Raw genomic sequence first — 18255 nt, 5'->3', positions numbered from 1 at the left:
CTCTCTCTCTCTCTCTCTCTCTCTCTCTCTCTCTCTCTCTCTCTCTCTCTCTCTCTCTCTCTCTCTCTCTCTCTCTCTCTCTCTCTTTTTGCCCTTATTCAATCACATCCTATTTGTCTCATCATCCCACATGGCCTTTGCGGATACACACGCACATACATACACACACACAAAATTATTTAGAACGCTTTCCACATTCACACATGGAAACACAAACATGCAATCACATAAAAAAATGCACACTCTATCATTCTATATGTACACTGTACACACCCGCACACTTCTTTCACCAGAAAATTAGAAAGGCATGCATAAATACATCCCTACTGCAACCCTTCTCCTTTGTTCTTTTGTGTGTGTTCTTTTGTTTGTAAGAATAAATTTATATAAATCACAAGAAGTATTTGTAAATGAAAGTTCCATGTGTTTGTGTGTCACCACAGAGGTGTCCCGTAACGACTCGTGTCCGGACCTGCCGGAGATCCAGAATGGCTGGAAGACCACGTCCCATACTGCCCTGGTGCGGGGCGCTCGCATCACCTACCAGTGTGACCCAGGCTACGACCTGGTTGGACGAGAGACTCTGACCTGTCAGCTAGACCTCACCTGGAGCACACAGCCCCCCTTCTGCGAGAAGAGTGAGTTAGCTAGTGGGGTTGGGGGAGGGTGTTTTTTTTTTTGTGGGTGTGTGTGTGTGTGTGAGATAGAAGTAGAGAGATTGAGAGTGCTTGCCTAGTACAAACCCCACACAGTCTGACACCCATCCTCTTCTCTCTCTCTCTCTCTCTCTCTCTCTCTCTCTCTCTCTCTCTCTCTCTCTCTCTCTCTCTCTCTCTCTCTCTCTCTCTCTCTCTCTCTCTCTCTGTCTCTGTCTCTTTCTCTCTTTCTTTCCCTCTACCCCCCTGCCCACTCTCTCCCTCTCTCTCTCTCTCTCTCTCTCTCTCTCTCTCTCTCTCTCTCTCTCTCTCTCTCTCTCTCTCTCTCTCTCTCTCCCTCCCCCCTCCTCTCTCTTCAGTAATGTATTGTTCAGACCCGGGTCATGTGGAACACTCCACCAGGTCACTGTCAGACCCTAAACTCCTGGTTGGGACCACCATCCAGTACAGCTGCTACCCTGGCTTCATCCTGCAGGGCGGTGCCACCCTCACCTGCTACGGACGAGAGCCTGGCACCCCTGTCTGGACATCTAAACTACCCCACTGTGTCTGTGAGTACCTGTGTGTATGCATGTGTGCGTAAGTGCGGCCTTGGTCAAAAGTAGTGCCCTATATAAGGAATTGGGTGCCATTTGTGGCAGACTATGTATGGATTACTTTTTGCTACAGTTGGGGAGAGTGGGGTAAGTTGAGCCAAAGGGGTAAGTTGAGCCACCCTTGTTTCTATGAAACCATACACAAAATTAATTATTTGACCAAATATTTAGGAAGAGGTCATAATTTCATGGAGTCTGTGAAGGAAGAAACCACATGGAAAAAGTGGTAAACAAGTTACAGTAAGTCCAAAAAAACGGATTTTCACCAAGTCAAAATAATTTATTGTGTTAGAGGTTTCATGATGCTTGTATCTAAACCAAAGTAGATCATTGTAAGATTGTTTTATACATCAGTTGGGGCCTCTGTAAGCTTCAACATGAGGTCCTAAACCTAGCATGAAAGTGGATCCTTGTAGCAGTGTAGGCTAATATAGTCAAAATGTTTGCCTTGGGCTAAGTTGAGTAAGGCATTATTGCAAGGCATTATCGCTTGGATATGAGGTAACAACAGGGCCTGGCCTATGTTAAGTGTGTTAAAAGATGCTTAAAATGATTAAAATACAAAAAAGCGATTGGTATTGTGTTGAATTGTGTTTGGTAAATAAAGATAGAGGTTTTGGTAATATTTCATTCAGTACAGAAATGTGTAGACGGCTCAACTTACTCCATACCCGGGGTAGGTTGTGCCAAGAGACCACTTTTTTCACGTTTTCAAAACTGTAATGTTTACATGAATTTCAGGGATACACAACATCCTGAAATATATGTAGATATCTTTGTTAGAAAGAATACTGTATTTCCCCCTAGTGTGTTTTTCCAGGACATGAGGCTGCATGTCGACCATCAGTCAGTCACTGTATATTAAACCTAAACAGTGCAGTTCTCTCTCTCTCTCCTGTAGACCAGGGCTTTATTTTAATAGCGTTTGATGTTGCAGAGGTAATCTGTGATGAACACTTGATCTCTGGCAGAGACGACTCGACAGGGGATGGCTCTCTCTTCGTTCTGCTGACACCGCTCCCAGCGGGGGTGTTCATGGTTATTAAAGTGTGTATGATTGTGTGTGTATGACAATTTCCTCCTCCTCTCTGCGTTCTCATGGTTGTTAACCTGTGTCTCTATTTGCATGCATGTGAATGTGCGTATGTGTGCATGAATGCATTTGCGTGCGTGTGTGTGAGGCATATAATATGCTAATGAAGTATGCAGATCAGGCCCTGGCCCCCTGGAAGAGGGGCGGATATTACCCATGAGTCATAGCTGTCAATCAAACACCCTACCCTCCTTATCTGTTGGACTGTGTGACTCACACCTCCTTAGAACCAGTTCTCAACCCTCTACTCCAGTACCCCACGCTGTTCCACTTAATTGAGCTATTTCATTTCTAGCACTGATTCACCGACAACGATGAGACAGCCTACAGGGAGGATGTGAGCAAGACAAAGGAGATGATCGTGGACTACAGAAAAGGAGGGCCGAACATGCCCCCATTCACATAAACAGGGCTGTAGTGGAGCGGGTCGAGAGTTTCAAGTTCCTTGGTGTCCATATCACCAACAAACTATCATGGTCCAATCACATCAAGACAGTCGTGAAGAGGGCATGACAACACCTTTTCCCCCTCAGGAGACTGAAATGATTTGGCATGGGTCCCCAGATCCTCAAAAAGTTCTACAGCTGCACCATCGAGAGCATCCTGACCTGTTGCATCACCGCCTGGTATGGCAACTGCTCGGCATCCGACCGTAAGGCGCTACAGAGGGTAGTGCATACGGCCCAGTACATCACTGGGGCCAAGCTTCCTGCCATCCAGGACCTATATACTAGGCGGTGTCAGAGGAAGGCCCAAAAAATTGTCAAAGACTCCAGTCACCCAAGTCATAGGCTGTTCTCTCTGCTACCGCAAGGCAAGCGGTACCGGAGCGCCAAGTCTAGGTCCAAAAGGCTCCTTAACAGCTTCTACCCCCTAGCCATAACACTGCGGAACAATGAATCAAATGGCCACCCGGACTTTTTACATTGACACCCCCCTTTGTTTTTACACTGCTGCTACTCGCTGTTAATTATCTATGCATAGTCACTTTACCCCTACCTACATGTACAAATTACCTTGACTAACCTGTACCCCCGCACATTGACTCGGAACCGGTACCCCCTGTATATAGCCTCTTTATTGTTATTTTATTGTGTTACTTTTTATTTTATTTTTTACTTTATTTTATTTAGTAAATATTTTCTTAACTCTATTTCTTGAACTGCATTGTTGGTTAAGGGCTCGTAAGTAAACATTTCACGGTAAGGTCTACACCTGTTGTATTCGGCGCATGTGACAAATAAAATGTGATTTCATTTTGATTTGATTCAACTGGTCAAGGGCTTGATAAATGTTGAGCAGATTATTGTTGACCCCTTTCTCTCTCTCTCTCTCTCTCTCTCTCTCTCTCTCTCGCACACGCTTTCTCTCTCCATCCCTCCCTCTCTCCAGCGGAGGAATCTGTTTCCTGTGAGAACCCCGGTCTCCCTGACAACGGGTACCAGATCCTGTCCAAGCGCCTCTACCTGCCCAGCGAGTCGCTCACCTTCATCTGTTACCAAGGCTACGAGCTCATCGGCGAGGTCGCCATCAAGTGTATTCTGGGGAACCCATCATTTTGGAGCGGACCACTCCCGCTGTGCAGGGGTGAGGCCCAGCCGCCAAGCACCCACACGCCACCCACGCAGACTTGCATGGAATGGAACATTCCTAACCTTGACTTTCCACATAGACACGCTACATGCGAATGGTGCTTGTTTTAGTAATGATAATGTCCCTGTGCATGATGCAGCTCTCGGCAGACATATTTGTAGTTCCTCCTCTCTCTGTAGTTGTTTAAGGCTGCGGTTAGAAGTAGTGCAACTATATAGGAAATGAATGGACTCTAGACAGCCCTAGACATACTGTACCTGCCACCAGTGTTATGATATACCCTATCTACCCTGTCAATGTCTGAGAGAATGTCTGATGTCTTGCAGCCAACCATGACTGCTTTGGCAACCATGCTTTGGAAGGTGAGTTTGTCTGTCTGTCTGTCTCTCTGCGAGCCTGCCTGTCTGTCTCAGTGTTTCTCTGTTTTTGTCTGTCCGTGTTCTTGTCTGCATGTCTCCCACTGGGCACACACTGGTTGAATCAACATTGTTTCCGAAATGACGTGGAACTAACATGGAATAGACGTTGAATTTGACATCTGTGCCCAGTGCGCTGTCTATCTATTTCTTTTCAGATCTTTGTTTGTCCCCCCCACCCCCCCCCCCCCCCCCCCCATTTCTAGATCTGACTTTGCTGATAATTATTTTATTGAGGAAAAGTGTGCCTTACTATGCCTGTGATATGTGGTTGTCCCACCTAGCTAAAGTATTTTAAGATTAATGCACTAACTGTAAGTCGCTCTAGATAAGAACGTCTGCTAAATTACTCAAATGTAAAGGTAAATGATGGCGATGCACTCTTTTCCCTAACTACCTGTATGCTGTATTAATTTTCGATGCATGTTGGATTCACTTTAATATTTTTTGCCTTGGTAATGCTTATCTGTTGTTTTGACCTTTTCAATGAAGCCACCATGTCTATTTCTCATTTATTTTAGTCTCCTTATTCCTCCCCTCTCCTCTTCCCTCTCTCTATATCTCCCTCTCCTCTCCTCCCCTTCCTTCTCCTTCCCTCTCTCTATATCTCCCTCTCCTCTCCTCCCCTTCCTTCTCCTTCCCTCTCTCTATATCTCCCTCTCCTCTCCTCCCCTTCCTTCTCCTTCCCTCTCTCTATATCTCCCTCTCCTCTCCTCCCCTTCCTTCTCCTTCCCTCTCTCTATATCTCCCTCTCCTCTCCTCCCCTTCCTTCTCCTTCCCTCTCTTTATATCTCCCTCTCCTCTCCTCCCCTTCCTTCTCCTTCCCTCTCTCTATATCTCCCTCTCCTCTCCTCCCCTTCCTTCTCCTTCCCTCTCTCTATATCTCCCTCTCCTCTCCTCCCCTTCCTTCTCCTTCCCTCTCTCTATATCCCCTATCTCCTCCAGTTGTTGAGGCAGCAGCCGGGTCAGGGCTGGACGGTGGCAACATGGCATTGGCCATCTTCATCCTTGTACTTCTGCTCTCCGTGCTGCTGGGAGGAGCCTACGTCTACATCACACGGTTAGACCACTCCCTCTCTCACCTCAACACTACTTACTTGAATACACTGGAGCTGAATATTCTGTATTCAACTCTGTTTAAAAGCTATATTGTCCATCAATGGTCATATGGAAACTCTATGACGATTGAACAAACTGCCCTGGCTACCTTCCTATTTGACTGTGCAACCTTTGTCATGGTTGGATAACAGGAGGCTGCAACATTACAGAACATTCAGATAGAAATGTATTGTGTAGAACAGATATTATTCTCTGTCATATGATATTATCATGTCAGCTGCTCTACATGTGACAATTCTATCTGCAACGTTCTGAACGTTTCACCTCAATGTATAGACTCAAATGAATGAGATGTTATGTCACACACACTCTCTCTCTCTCTCTCTCTGCTCATGAAAACAGTGGTGGTGTCCTGAAGGTTCTGGGTGTTTTTATATTCCTGACTCCATGCTGTTCCTTTCTTGGCCACCAGGTGCCGCTACCACTCCAACCTGCGGCTGCCACTCATCTACCCACACCCCTACAGCCAGATCACCTTGGAGAGCGAGTTTGACAACCCACTCTACGAGACAGGAGGGGTGAGGAAGAACATGCACAAACACACACACATACTGAAAACACACACACAAACATAGTCATTGTATGAGACAGGAGAGTCCTTATTACTGGTCTTTATCATCTCTCTCTCTTTCTCTCCCTCTCTCTCAGGACAACCGTGAATATGAGGTATCAATATGAGGACCTTCTCCACTGTTGGAATCCCAAAATGAAGCATCCACCCCACCAACCCCTCCCCTCCCCCTACCCTTCCTCCTCTTCCTTAGCCCCTCCCAGGAGGAAGTTATGTAAATACATACTGACTATAGTCCTGCCCCTTCCCCCCATGACCCCATGACCCTGTCCTCCAATCCCAGAGAGAGGCGTGCGAGAGAGTGAAGACGAGTGGGAGAGGGAATGGGGGAGAAGAGAGGAGAGGAGAAAGGGGAGGACAGGAGATACTGTGAAATGGGGCTGCAGGATTTGGGGGATAAAGAGACTGAAGCACTTGTGACAAGTTGTGTCTATTTACTCATGTGTCTACCATTAGAGAACAAATACAGAGACAGGGAGAGTGTGTAAGGGAGAGAGAGGGAGGGAATACATGAAGGAGAGAGAGGGGGAGAGGTGAGGGAGAGAAGGGGAGAAAGAAGGAGGAGTGAAAGATAGAAGAGAGGAGAGAGCCAAAACAAAACTCAAGTATTGTTAAATGAATGTGGTCCATTGGGATGTAAAATGCAGGAGTAAATTTGGACCTTAGAATCAGAATCAGACACATGAAGTGAGGCCATTATCTCTTCCTGTCCGTGCCCCATCTTCCTGCCTGCAGTCATTTCTAAGGCCTGGTCTTAGACCAGTTTATAGTACTGGTTTTACTGTAGTAACTGACCTTCCCTGTACAAGCTCAACCTACCAACCATAAAAACACCAGAAGAGACCACCACCAGATTATGTATTTATTTTGATGTAAATGTGACGTTTTATGCAGATTAATGAATATACATTTTCATTTTGAGAAGAAAAAAAGAAAAGATGTACCATGTTACTGATTTCCCTAAATTAATGGTCAAAATAAAAAGTATGATAGAATCTTTCTATAAAAATAAAACCCACACATTGTCTTTGTTGTCAGTTATTCGAGTGTCCCTCCCTATGTCACTGGGCAGAACAAGGAACATAAAGAAGAGGACATTCTCTGACACGGTGCAGTGTTGTCCTGCTAATGCAGCAGTATATCCATAGACACACACACAGGCTATGTCTCCTTTCCTTCAAGAACACCGTCTGGTAGGTAAAAGAACTGGATCCATTCCAGACACTGGACTTCTGTGTGCACTTCCAGTCACTTCATAGCATAGGAAGGCTATCCGGCGATCAAGTTTGTTATTTGTCACGTTCTTGTTTGAAGATCCTGTAGCGCAATCTCTCTCTCACAGACACACACACACACACACCAGGGGTGACAGAGTTGTTGGAACTGGTTTACTTTCATTCTGACCCATCAGCTTTGTTCCCCCTGACCTCAGTACCCAACAGCCTCAAAAACAAAGTTGCTTTATGTTTCAATGACTATTGCTGCTATTCACAAATGAAAAGGTACTACTTAACAGCAAAGATGTGAAAACAACTGTGTGTGTGTGTGTGTATTTTCTGTCTGTGAGGGCATATGTGTATTTACCCAACAAAACAGCTTAATAGAGAGGGTGTCAGAGTCATACAAAGCCCTATGTTTTCAGGAAGTAAAGGCAGGCTTGACTGAGTAGTGCAACACAAAGTAGACTAGATGGTCAAGCGAGTATATGAGCTACTGTATTTGTTCTTAATTTAGGGTCAGGGGAGATATTCCTTAAAATTACATTTAAATCAATATGGAAGTTGCAATGGTGACTTCTGTCCTATAGCATAGATATAAAACAGAATAAGGCCTAGTGGGTCAGAGAAATCAGTCCTGAAAATGCTTCAACCTCTTCTCTCTTTTCTAACCACTTCATTCTTCTGTCCTTATCTAACTCACTCTGTTCCGCACCAGTTTTCACACTCAAACTAGTTCACCACAGTTCAACTTCCTCTTCCGTCCGTTAAGTACAGCAAACATATCTCTCTCTCTCTCTCATGTCAATGTTTTATAGCAGACTGTCTACTTTCTTTTCCTCCATGACCTTTTCTTTCTTGTTTGTCTCCCTTTCATCTGTCGTCGCTCTATGTCCCCTCCACCTTCTCTCTCTCTCTCTCTCTCTTTATCTCTCTGTTGGTTTGTCTATCTGCATATCTGTGTTCTAATTCTGACCTTGACTGACCTTGATTGAACAGCGAAGGTTCTAGAATGCCTGATTAGACCTTGTGAAGTTTGCATTTCATATTTACTGACAGGCACTTACTTGATGAATAATAATATAGTTTGTTTCTGTATGAATATGAGATGTAAAATCTACCTCGGTCTTGTTTCTCTCCCCCTATTCCACAAAGTACCTCTCTCTATACGTCTCACCAAGGGTAGTCTCACTGAAGCCAAAACATCTCTTTTACAAGAAAGACCTGATCAAAAAAGATGCACACACAAGTGGCCTACTACCTGTGACCAAGAGACCATGACCAAGCACAACTGTCTCCATCAGTGATGCATGTGTCAGCACGGATGGGGTTAACAAGGCTCCTGATCTTGGACGGCTCTACACCCTGACCCAGTTCCTGCGTTTCTGGGAGGAGACAAGAGTTGTGCCCAGGCTGCTGTGTCTGAGGTTGGGCTAATGAGGAGGAGGGGGTCAGCACTGAGGTCCTGGATCGAGTGGTCACTGCTTTCCTTCTTGATATCATAGTTTGACATGGAGAGCCAGCACCTGTACTCTGAAATAAAGACCCTTTCACTCTGAAGAGAGCTCAGTACCTCACTTACCTCTTCCCCAAGTAGGCCTGACGTACTTTGCTACACACAACACATACCTCCGTCAAGAAGACACACATATACACTGACCTTACTGACCCAAAAGCCTCTGTCACTACACACTGTGATCTAGTGTGGCTTTTCACATACTGACCCATATCAGCCATACAGACACCACAAGAGCAGATCAATGGCGCCGGAGGAGATGGCTGCCATTTTACGGGCTCCTAACCAATTGTGCTATTGGGTGTGTTTTTTCGCGTTATTTGTAACTTATTTTGTACATAATGTTTCTGCCACCGTTTCTTATGACCGAAAAGAGCTTCTGGATATCAGGACAGCGTTTACTCACCTCGTACGGGCCACATTTTTTATTTATTTAACGAGTCAGATGTGAAGGATTTTCTTCAGACACCCGACAAGGCCCAAATCCCAGTCATTCGCATGAGAAAGAGACAGAGATATTGGGGACGTAGGTCGGGGTGCCTTGTAAGAATCCGACGGTGAGTGGATAATCTGCCTCTACCATCAGTCCTATTAGCCAACGTACAATCATTGGATAACAAAATAGACGAACTACGATCACGGATATCCTACCAGCGGGACATTAAAAACAGTAATATCTTATGTTTCACCGAGTCGTGGCTGAACAACAAGCAGACCACCATATTACCTGTGCCCAAGAACACTAAGGTAACCTGCCTAAATGACTACCGACCCGTAGCACTCATGTCTGTAGCCATGAAGTGCTTTGAAAGGCTGGTCATGGCTCACATCAACACCATTATCCCATTATCCCAGAAACCCTAGACCCTCTCCAATTTGCATACCGCCCCAACAGATCCACAGATGATGCAATCTCTATTGCACTCTACACTGCCCTTTCCCACCTGAACAAAAGGAACACCTACGTGAGAATGCTATTCATTGACTACAGCTCATCGTTCAACACCATAGTGCCCTCAAAGCTCATCACTAAGCTAAGGACCCTTGGACGAAACACCTCCCTCTGCAACTGGATCCTGGACTTCCTGATGGGCCGCCCCCAGGTGGTAAGGGTAGGTAACAACACATCTGCCACACTGATCCTCAACACGGGGGCCCCTCAGGGGTGCGTGCTCAGTCCCTTCCTGTACTCCCTGTTCATCCATGACTGCATGGCCAGGCACGACTCCAACACCATCATTAAGTTTGCAGACGACACAACAGTGGTAGGCCTGATCACGGACAGCGATGAGACAGCCTATAGGGAGGAGGTCAGAGACCTGGCCGTGTGGTGCCAGGATAACAACCTCTCCCTCAACGTGATCAAGACAAAGGAGATAATTGTGGACTACAGGAAAAAGTGGACTGAGCACCCCCATTCTCCTAAATTTTCGGGGCTGTAGTGGAGCAGGTTGAGAGCTTCAAGTTCCTCGGTGTCCACATCACCAACAAACTATCATGGTCCAAACACACCAAGACAGTCATGAAGAGGGCACGACAAGGCCTATTCCCCCTCAGGAGACTGAAAAAATGTGGCATGGGTCCTCAGATCCTTAAAAAGTTATACAGCTGCACCATTGAGAGCATCCTGACCGGTTGCATCACTGCATGGTATGGCAACTGCTTGGCCTCCGACCGCAAGGCTCTACAGAGGGTAGTGCGTACGGCCTAGTACATCACTGGGGCCAAAATTCCTGCCATCCAGGACGTCTATACCAGGCGGTATCAGAGGAAGGCCCTAAAAATTGTCAAAGACTCCAGCCACCCTAGTCATAGACTGTTCTCTCTGCTACCGCATGGCAAGCAAAAGGCTTCTTAACAGCTTCCACCCCAAAGCCATAAGACTCCTGAACAGCTAATCAAATGGCTACCCGGACTATTTGCATTGCTACTCTCTGTTTATTATGTATGCATAGTCACTTTAACTCTACCTACATGTACATATTACCTCAATTACCTCGACTAACCTGTGCCCCCGCACATTGACTCTGTACCGGTACCCCCTGTATATAGTCTCGCTACTGTTATTTTACTGCTGCTCTTTCATTATTTTTTAGTTATCTACTTTTTACTTAACACTTATTTTTTCTTAAAACTGCATTGTTGGTTAAGGGCTTGTAAGTAAGCATTTCACTGTTGTATTCGGCGCATGTGACAAATACAATTTGATTTGATCATTTGTGACTGGATACATTCTACAGTGTACAGAGCATGTAGTATGACTGATTACAACAGCTCAAACTAAATCCTGATGGGACAGGAGGTAACTTATCTACTTCAGTTTTTTTCTCTCTTCGCTTTACACTGACTGTGCTTCCTACAATCTACAGGCCTGAAACTGGGGTTAGGTAGAATTATGAGCACTGATTGAAGTGGAAAGTTGAAGTTCTCCCTTTCCCTCTTTCTCCTATAACATTCATCTCCCTCCTCTATCGCGCCATACCTCTACGCCCTTCCCCTCTCTCTCTGTAGCTCTAAGTTCCTGTTGATGCCGAGAGATGGGCGAACGGCGGTGTACTCTATGATTTTGCGCCACGTGACAATCAGTGGATTTGACCTCTCTAAAGACAGCCTGACCCACATGTCCTCAACAACACACAGAGGGTAAGGTCACACACACACACACACAGTCTTGTACAGCTAACCTTGTGGGGACACACAATGCAGTCCCATTCAAAATCCTATTTTCCCTAACCCCTAACCCTAACCCGTACTCTTACCCTAACCCAAAAACCTAACCTTAACCCTAACACTAATTCTAACCTTAACCCTAAACCCCCTAGAAATAGCATTTGACCTCATGGGGACTAACAAAATGTCCCCAGTTTTTCCATTTTTTGTTAATTTACGATTATCCCACAAGAATAGTTAAACACGTCCACACACACACACACACACACACACACACACACACACACACACACACACACACACACACACACACACACAGGGTTTTGCTGATGTAAACCTCATGTCCTCTCTCTGTAAGTTCAGATCAAGGGGAGACTTTAAACTCCTGTAGCAGGCCTACATATGAAAGGACGGCCCTCGTTAGTCTAACAGAAAAGCCAATCCTCAATGTCTAGATTACTGTTGATTGACTGTTTCTACTATAGAACTAATCAACGTTGGTTCTGTCTACTTCCTTCTTTAGACATCCATGAATGGTTCACAGACAGAAAGGTGACAGTGTCAGCGTCTGGAACAATGGTCACTATGACCCCTCTCAGGAAAGACAACAACATCAACCAAAAGTCTGCTGGCTCAGCACTCAGCACAGTCAGGCTGAAGTCAAAGGGGATGCCCATGCTTGTTCTCTAGACCTCATTGATCTGAAGAAGTGTTGTACAATGGAGAAAATGAAATAAATTGATGTTGCTAGATCGGCTGGTAGAGGTTAGGAAGGAGTCTGGCTCAGAGCGGGGAGCGGGGAATGGCCTCGCCTGTTTGTGTAGAATGAAAATGTTGATCCATGCTGTTAATTCAGTTTCTATTAAATCACTTTGATGCCCTGAAATAAACTGTCCACATCTGTGTTGCATGAAATTAAGCAACAGTATTCTATGTACATATGAGTTGATCCAAAAAACTGTTCTCTGGGAAAGCTCCTAATATGCTGATGCTTGTAAATTTAGCAAAACTATACTTACTCAAAAAGTAAAGATTGAGGCATTACTGACATAGCTAAACACATACACCGATTTCACTAGTTAGCTGGCAAGGTTGATACTGTGTGACGCCGACTGTGACTGGTTTCGTGTTAACTGCGCAGCTTGTTGCTAGAGAACGACGAATCACTCTTTTTGCTAATTTCTATATCCGCTAATGTTCGACTTCTTTTATCCGACCATCCATTCATACAGTTTCTTCGAGTTAAAAATGAACATTGATACAAAACATTTTTACTGTGGTATGTTATAGATTTTGTCCCTTTATCCAAAAAAATCCATATGATAATGGATATGTTTCGAAATCCGCAGTTTATAGTTCGACATGGGTGTAACGGCGGAGGGATACTTGACTGTAAGGTATAAATATCACAGCCCTTTGTTTGCGAAAACAGACTCGTTTCCTGAAGACAGAGGCAGAAACTAGAATATTCAAGAACACCGTTGGATCATTTTTCTGTAAGTAGGGTATTATCCAAAATGAGCACTAATAACTAAACATTTTTCACACACTTAATTTGGCTTGATGTTTATTTGTAGTTAAATGCCTTTCTATTCTTATGGTGTATGTACCAGCAGCGTCGACGCTAGCTAACGTTACCCGTTAACTGGTCAGACCAGCGAATTTTCTAGTTATGTAACTAGCTTGTTTTTAAGTAGGTAATATAGCGGACTGAGTATGGTGTTAAATTGGCTAGATAAAACAAGGTGCGCAACAGTATTATTTACTATTGTATAGGCATTTCCGTCATTCGAGTTAGCTGGCTGACGTTATTTGTCTGCTAGCCTAACGTTTATTTGAGCCGCCATTCAAATACAGTAAGTGATTGACTAGCTACTGTGAAACACAGCTCGCGAAGTAAGCCCACCTCGCAAAGATATTTTATTTGGCTAAACGGGCATTCAATAAAGTGTTTAATTTCAATTAGGCCTAATGTTAGGATTAGTCTGAAGTCATTTGTTAACAGGAGAACGTTAGATACGTGTCGACGACAAATGAAATTGCATCAGATTTCAAGAGAAATTGTAGAAATATGCGGGGTTTAGGGCTTGGTGGCGGTGTAACGACCCAAGATAAGAGATTGTTCTAAAATGGTGGCGCCTGCTGACGTAAATGTCAGCTGAGTACTGCCCCCAGTGGGAGGCGCTTTGCACTGCCCTATTTAGAAATTCGCCCATGAAATTGAAATGAATACTAGATTGAGACCTACAGTATGAATTATGTGTAGCCTCTTACAGTTTTCAGACATTACTTTTAGTCTTATGTGAGCAGTTTAGTCTAACATATATTGTTCTTCCTTAGTGTGAAGATGCAGATCTTTGTGAAGACCCTTACCGGCAAGACCATCACCCTAGAGGTCGAGCCCAGTGACACCATCGAGAACGTCAAGGCCAAGATCCAGGACAAGGAGGGCATCCCCCCAGACCAGCAGCGTCTGATCTTCGCTGGCAAGCAGCTGGAAGATGGCCGCACCCTCTCCGACTACAACATCCAGAAGGAGTCCACCCTCCATCTTGTGCTCCGTCTGAGGGGAGGTATGCAGATCTTCGTGAAGACCCTGACTGGTAAGACCATCACCCTGGAGGTCGAGCCCAGTGACACCATCGAGAACGTCAAGGCCAAGATCCAGGACAAGGAGGGCATCCCCCCAGACCAGCAGCGTCTGATCTTCGCTGGCAAGCAGCTGGAAGATGGCCGCACCCTCTCCGACTACAACATCCAGAAGGAGTCCACCCTCCATCTTGTGCTCCGTCTGAGGGGAGGTATGCAGATCTTCGTGAAGACCCTGACTGGTAAGACCATCACCCTGGAGGTCGAGCCCAGTGACACCATCGAGAACGTCAAGGCCAAGATCCAGGACAAGGAGGGCATCCCCCCAGACCAGCAGCGTCTGATCTTCGCTGGCAAGCAGCTGGAAGATGGCCGCACCCTCTCCGACTACAACATCCAGAAGGAGTCCACCCTCCATCTTGTGCTCCGTCTGAGGGGAGGTATGCAGATCTTCGTGAAGACCCTGACTGGTAAGACCATCACCCTGGAGGTCGAGCCCAGTGACACCATCGAGAACGTCAAGGCCAAGATCCAGGACAAGGAGGGCATCCCCCCAGACCAGCAGCGTCTGATCTTCGCTGGCAAGCAGCTGGAAGATGGCCGCACCCTCTCCGACTACAACATCCAGAAGGAGTCCACCCTCCATCTTGTGCTCCGTCTGAGGGGAGGTATGCAGATCTTCGTGAAGACCCTGACTGGTAAGACCATCACCCTGGAGGTCGAGCCCAGTGACACCATCGAGAACGTCAAGGCCAAGATCCAGGACAAGGAGGGCATCCCCCCAGACCAGCAGCGTCTGATCTTCGCTGGCAAGCAGCTGGAAGATGGCCGCACCCTCTCCGACTACAACATCCAGAAGGAGTCCACCCTCCATCTTGTGCTCCGTCTGAGGGGAGGTATGCAGATCTTCGTGAAGACCCTGACTGGTAAGACCATCACCCTGGAGGTCGAGCCCAGTGACACCATCGAGAACGTCAAGGCCAAGATCCAGGACAAGGAGGGCATCCCCCCAGACCAGCAGCGTCTGATCTTCGCTGGCAAGCAGCTGGAAGATGGCCGCACCCTCTCCGACTACAACATCCAGAAGGAGTCCACCCTTCACCTGGTCCTTCGTCTCCGTGGTGGCAACTAAGCAGCTTCTCCTCTGCTCTTAACGATGTCTCATCTTAACCTAAATTCCCCGCCATTCCTAATTCCCCACCTTACCTCCAGCCCCACCCCTTGACAGCATCTCCCACTGACTTCCCTCCCCTAACCCCTCATCCCCAGCTCTTCATTCCTGTTAATTTCAATAAAGTTTAAGCATTCCTGATATCATTGTCTTTGAAGTGAAGTATTTGAATAGATATTTTACATTTTAGCAGACGCTCTTATCCAGTGCGACTTACAGGAGCAATTAGGGTTAAGTGCCTTGCTCAAGGGCACATCGACAGATTTTTCACCCAGTCGGCTTGGGGATTAGAACCAGCGACCTTTCGGTTACTGGCACAACGCTCTTAACCACTAAGCTACCTGCTTTTCATTGCCAGTTTCTAAATTGAAGTACAAAGCCTTGGAGGCGGTTCTATTTCGGGGTGTGTTTTAAATGTTAAACATAATGAAATGCCTCATGCTTTAGTTATCTATGGCAAATTTGGAGGTAGTAAGTAGATGGTCTGGTCACAGTGCAATGGATGTACATAAGACATTGCAGTCAACGGATGCCTGTAAATACCTTTCTGTCTTATCTCAGGAATATTAAGGAACTACCACTTGCAAAATCTTTCAAATTTAGAAGCATGTTTGTAACTGTACTGTAATTCATGCTGTAAGTGCTTCAGTTGAGTGGGTACTAGAACTAATGGATTAGTTATTTTATGTCTGTGATTTATCAATGCGTAAAAAGTTATTTTTCTTAATGCTTAGATGTTTATTAGGTCCAGTAGACATGAGGGCTTTAACCCCAGAACTGCTCACATCAGAAAGCCCCTCGCATAAGGAAGAGCAGGAAGCCACTGAAGGTGTTGTATTCAGCACCATCAAATTGCCCATGGAATGAGAGACCATTCACCTTCCTCCATCTAGAGACAATGCATTAGATATGTATATGTAACTTTCACTACCATTGTGTTCCCTATTCCACATAAGGCTCTGGTCATTGTGGTATAGGTAAACACCCATTCATTGTGGAGATCTGTAATCCATGTCAGTGAATCTGAAGTAGTAGACTTACTAGTGCTGTGAAGATGCCTGCATCCGAAGAGAAGCAAGGAGAAATGAGCACAGTCCATCTCTCATAGACACTGAGTAATGTTAACTGTAGGGTGATTCAGTGTGTGTAGATTAGTGTGGTCACTGGTCAGGTCATTCATTACGTATGTTGGTGATGACTGTTGTAGACAAGTGAGGTTTCGGTATTGAGGGGTCCTACAGCTCCATCAGTCAAAACAGCAGACATGGCCGCATTTGTTCTGTTAATGAATTCAAAGATTGTAATACTTTTTATCAAGAACACTACTACCTTCACCACACTATATTTTAAAGCCCATATCTTGACAGACCCCATACTACAAATGTTGAAAGATAGATATACAGTGTGAAACATGGAGTGTTTCTGTGAAGTAGAAGGTCATATCTAAGGTATTTCACCTGCATTCTCTCTCTTCAGCTCCTCCACCTCTCTGGCACTCAGTCTGTCCTCAAAGGCTGTGTACAGAAAATGATAGATTAGTCATTTTAATTGAGTTTACCTTCCTGTTTATAGGATAATGTTTGTATCAATGTCCTCTTAGCCTACCTGTGTTCCCACTGTCAATGTCTGTCACTGGCCTCCAGGGCTAAATTGACCAGAAAGGAAATAGCTCTTTGAATAGCTACTGAATCAATAGGTAAAACTTTCATAACAAGCTTTATTCCTCTATCTTGATCAAGTTACAAATGTGAAGTATTCCATTCCTAAATACAGTACTTGCATTCTCTTTCTCCAGCTACTCCACCTTATTCTTCTTGAGCTGCAATTGTCTTAGTGGCGCTCAGTACCTCCAAGAGCCGTCACCTCCTTTTTCTGGTCCTCCACCTCTCTCACTGGCTGTCACTCTGGCACCCATGGCTGTCATTACATAAGAGAGGAAACTTTAGTTAATTTTTCTCATAAACTTCATTTAACTCAAATATATATTTGCTCTCATCATTATCTGCATTCTCTGTCTCCAGCTCGCCAACTTAGTCTTTTAGGAACTGCACTTCATTCTTGGTGATTCCCAGATCTGTTGTTGGTACCATCACCTTGATTTTCTGCTCTTCTACCTCCCCCTCACTGTCCCCCAGTCTGTCTGGTCTCAATGTTCCTCAGCTCCACGCTGCTCCACCAACATGTCTCTCAGCTCAGTCCAAATGTCAGGGGTGGTGGTGGTCTGGCTGTTTGTCTGTTTCTGGGACGTCTCTGCAGCGTCAGTCCTTTGGCTATCAAGTCCTCTCGCTCCGCTCTCTCCCTCAGTCTTGTCAGTCTCTCTGACCCCTCCACTCTCTCCCTGAGCCCATGTCCCAGACAGACAAAACAGCAGCAGAAATGACACTTCAGAAATGTAGTCTAGTACAGCATGAGGTTCAGTCCCCTTTTTTACACAACTTACTTAGTGAAGTAAATGGAAGATAATTTAACATCTCTGATAGAAAATGTGAAACCGTATAAGAACTCGGATAAAGAAACACTGGGTGAGCTGACCTCATTTCAGGTCATTAAACTAAAGGCTGTGGGAGAAGGTCTCTTTATCACCATAAAGTTAGTAGACCAAGTGCAAAGAGCAGTTAAGTAAGAATTTATAATGATTAAATAATAAAGCCAATAAAAGTTTCATTTTAGTACATCTAGTTTACAGTGGTGGAAAAAGTACACAATTGTCATACTTGAGTAAAAGTAAAGATACCTTAATAGAAAATGACTCAAGTAAAAGTGAAAGTCACCCAGTTTTAAATATACTTAAGTATCAAAAGTAAAAGTATAAATAATTTAAAATTCCTTATATTAAGCAAACCAGACTGCAACATTTAAAAAATGTTTTACGGATAGCCAGGGGCACACATAATTTACAAATGAAGTATGTGTGTTTAGTGAGTCCGCCAGATCAGAGGCAGTAGGGATGACCAGGGATGTTCTCTTAATAAGTGTGAATTGCACCATTTTCCTGTCCTGCTAAGCATTCAAAATGTAACTAGTACTTTTGGGTGTCAAGGAAAATGT

At 45.0% G+C, this 18255-nt stretch overlaps 2 protein-coding genes across 2 annotated transcripts in view; both read left to right on the top strand.

Moving 5' to 3' along the window:
* Positions 1-7071, top strand: part of LOC311100294 (seizure 6-like protein) — a gene marked incomplete at its 5' end in the record, with an annotated part of 43835 nt that extends 36764 nt beyond the window's left edge. Inside the window, 7 exons of the mRNA XM_084141156.1 lie at positions 444-638; positions 1016-1207; positions 3738-3932; positions 4265-4300; positions 5300-5414; positions 5886-5991; positions 6122-7071. Of these exons, the coding sequence (XP_083997282.1) occupies positions 444-638; positions 1016-1207; positions 3738-3932; positions 4265-4300; positions 5300-5414; positions 5886-5991; positions 6122-6151 (869 nt within the window). The 3' untranslated portion in view covers positions 6152-7071. The remainder of the gene's footprint in view (positions 1-443; positions 639-1015; positions 1208-3737; positions 3933-4264; positions 4301-5299; positions 5415-5885; positions 5992-6121) is intronic.
* Positions 7072-12871: 5800 nt separating this feature from the next.
* On the top strand, positions 12872-15348 carry LOC311100299 (polyubiquitin-C-like). The gene is made up of 2 exons (XM_084141162.1): positions 12872-12943; positions 13788-15348. The coding sequence occupies exon 2, from the start codon at positions 13795-13797 to the stop codon at positions 15166-15168; it is 1374 nt and encodes a 457-aa protein (XP_083997288.1). The 5' UTR covers positions 12872-12943; positions 13788-13794; the 3' UTR covers positions 15169-15348.
* The last annotated feature ends 2907 nt before the right edge of the window (positions 15349-18255 follow it).

Source organism: Coregonus lavaretus (genome assembly GCF_964263955.1).
Source record: "Coregonus lavaretus genome assembly, chromosome: 24".
Taxonomy (NCBI): Eukaryota; Metazoa; Chordata; class Actinopteri; order Salmoniformes; family Salmonidae; genus Coregonus; species Coregonus lavaretus.
The sequence above is the reverse complement of the archived record's forward strand: the minus strand, read 5'-3'. Positions and strand labels throughout refer to the sequence as shown.